The following is a 2,013-nucleotide window of genomic DNA, read 5'->3' as shown; positions in this document are numbered from 1 at the left end:
CGTTCTCTTCGGGGGAGTGATTTCTCGCTTTCTGTCTCTCTCTGTCTGTCTGGCGAGTGCACGAGCCCTATAGTGAAAAACCTCTCAAAAAAAAAAAAAAATGCTGAAATACAAAAACATTAAACAGTGAGAAAATGAATTTCTATTGTTTAGGGCATGTATAAAATTACTATCAGGCTATGCATATATGAAACAAAATGAGCTTTGTGTTTAGACCTGTGTTCCATCTCTAAGATATCATATATATACATGCAAATATTTCAAAATTTGAGGATTTTTTTTGTTTGTTTAAGATTTTTCTATAGGGCTGTGAGCTCACCAGAGAGCACGAAAGCAACGATCTCACCCCACAGGAGGGATAGCCACACTGTAATTCCTTCTTCTTCATTCTTCCCTTAGGATTTTGGGCACACACCCACACTCACCTGGTGTGAGTTTCAAGCCAACAGGTCCGGGACTCAGACTGCTGTTGGTCATGTGGGAATCCAGCTCCTTAAACACTATGCCACCTACTGGCCCCCAAAATCTGAAATCTTAAACACTTCCGGTCCTAAGTGTTTTGGATAAGGCATTCTCAACCTATATATGCTGTTTACAAGACTCACTCCAGATTTAAGGACACATACAGACTGAAAGTGAAAAAAAAAAAATCCCTGCAAATGGTAAAGGAGGGAGGACAGGATGGCCATACTAACAGACAAGTAAGACTTCAAGTAAAAAACTGTTACAAGACACAATGAAGGACATTATCGAATGATAAAAGGGATAATTCACCAAGAAGATATACCAGTTATACACATATGTGCACCCAGTATCAGAACTTCCAAATATATGAAGAAAATAGTCAGAACTGACATGAAAAACAGACAGCAAGACAGTAATAGCAGGCAATTTTAATATCTCACTTTCAATAATGGATAGAATACTTAGTAAGTAGATTATAAAACAGAAACATTATATACCAATTGTAACTAACAAACATTCCAACAGACAGCACTGTATATTCTTCTCAAGAGCACAGGGAACATTCTCCAGGATAGATCTCAAATCCCATCAGAAAACATGACTTAACACATTTAAGAAGACCGAAATCATACTGAATATGAAAAACTCACAGATATGTAGAAATTAAACACACTTTAGAAAGAAAAGATGACAAAGAAATTAGAAACTACCTTGGGACAAAAAGTAAAACTAACAGAAAACAGTGTGAGAGGGATCGGCAGGTGGAGAGGAGGTTGAGGTGCTGGACTCCCCACATGGCTGACTACGGTTCAAGTCCTGGGACTGGGGGCTTGCTTTCTGTCTATCGCTGTCTCTCTCTCTCTGGTCAAAAAAAAAAAAAAAAAGAATATGAGAAAGATAGTTCCTTAAAAAAGAAAACATTGTGAGATGCAACAAAAAGCAATACTCAGAAAGAAAATTAAAGTGATAAAACACTTCGTTCGAAAACAATGAGCTGAAGATATTAGTACTAATGTGAAATTCTGTCAAGCATTAAAGACTTAAGGAGAGGGAGGAGGGGCTAACAGCGCCTGGGAGTTAGGGAAGATCTGAATTGGCTCTCGCACCACGACTGATGGGTCACCAGACAGTACCAGACGGGCACACAGTGGGCTCACGAAACGATGGGAAAGTGACCTGAGTTTCCTGACCTGCAGGATCGGCCTCTCCCTGGACCTGCGCTCCCCCTGGACCACCAAGCAGTCAAATACTCCCCGCGCTCCCCAAGACCACAGAGGAGTACGAAACGGTCCCCTTTGCCGCCCACTCCGGAACGTAGAGCCTCCGCGCTCCTCACCCGTGCCAGAGTCGGTCCGGCCACCCCCCGCCATTTTCCCCCAGACACACCGGAAGTCCTACAGCCACGGCACTTCCGGAACTCCTGGACGCTCCAGCAGGCGACTCCGACGGCCGCAGAAACCCTGAGCCGGAAGATGCGTTCCTGCGTATGGCGGAAGTGGCGGTGCGTGTGACGCCGGCGGCGGGGGGGCGGGACCTGGGGCGGAGAGC

The 2,013-nt window shown here is 44.2% G+C and overlaps 1 protein-coding gene across 1 annotated transcript in view; it reads right to left on the bottom strand.

Moving 5' to 3' along the window:
- Positions 1–2,013, bottom strand: part of SDHAF2 (succinate dehydrogenase complex assembly factor 2) — a 27,108-nt gene that overhangs the window by 24,536 nt on the left and 559 nt on the right. Inside the window, exon 2 of the mRNA XM_027768745.1 lies at positions 1,852–1,999. Coding sequence (XP_027624546.1) covers positions 1,852–1,999 — 148 coding nt within the window. The remainder of the gene's footprint in view (positions 1–1,851; positions 2,000–2,013) is intronic.

This window comes from Tupaia chinensis, unplaced genomic scaffold (assembly GCF_000334495.1).
Source record: "Tupaia chinensis unplaced genomic scaffold, TupChi_1.0 Scaffold147351_1, whole genome shotgun sequence".
Classification (NCBI taxonomy): domain Eukaryota; kingdom Metazoa; phylum Chordata; class Mammalia; order Scandentia; family Tupaiidae; genus Tupaia; species Tupaia belangeri.
Note: the sequence above shows the minus strand (reverse complement) of the source record. Positions and strands in the feature narration are given on the sequence as shown.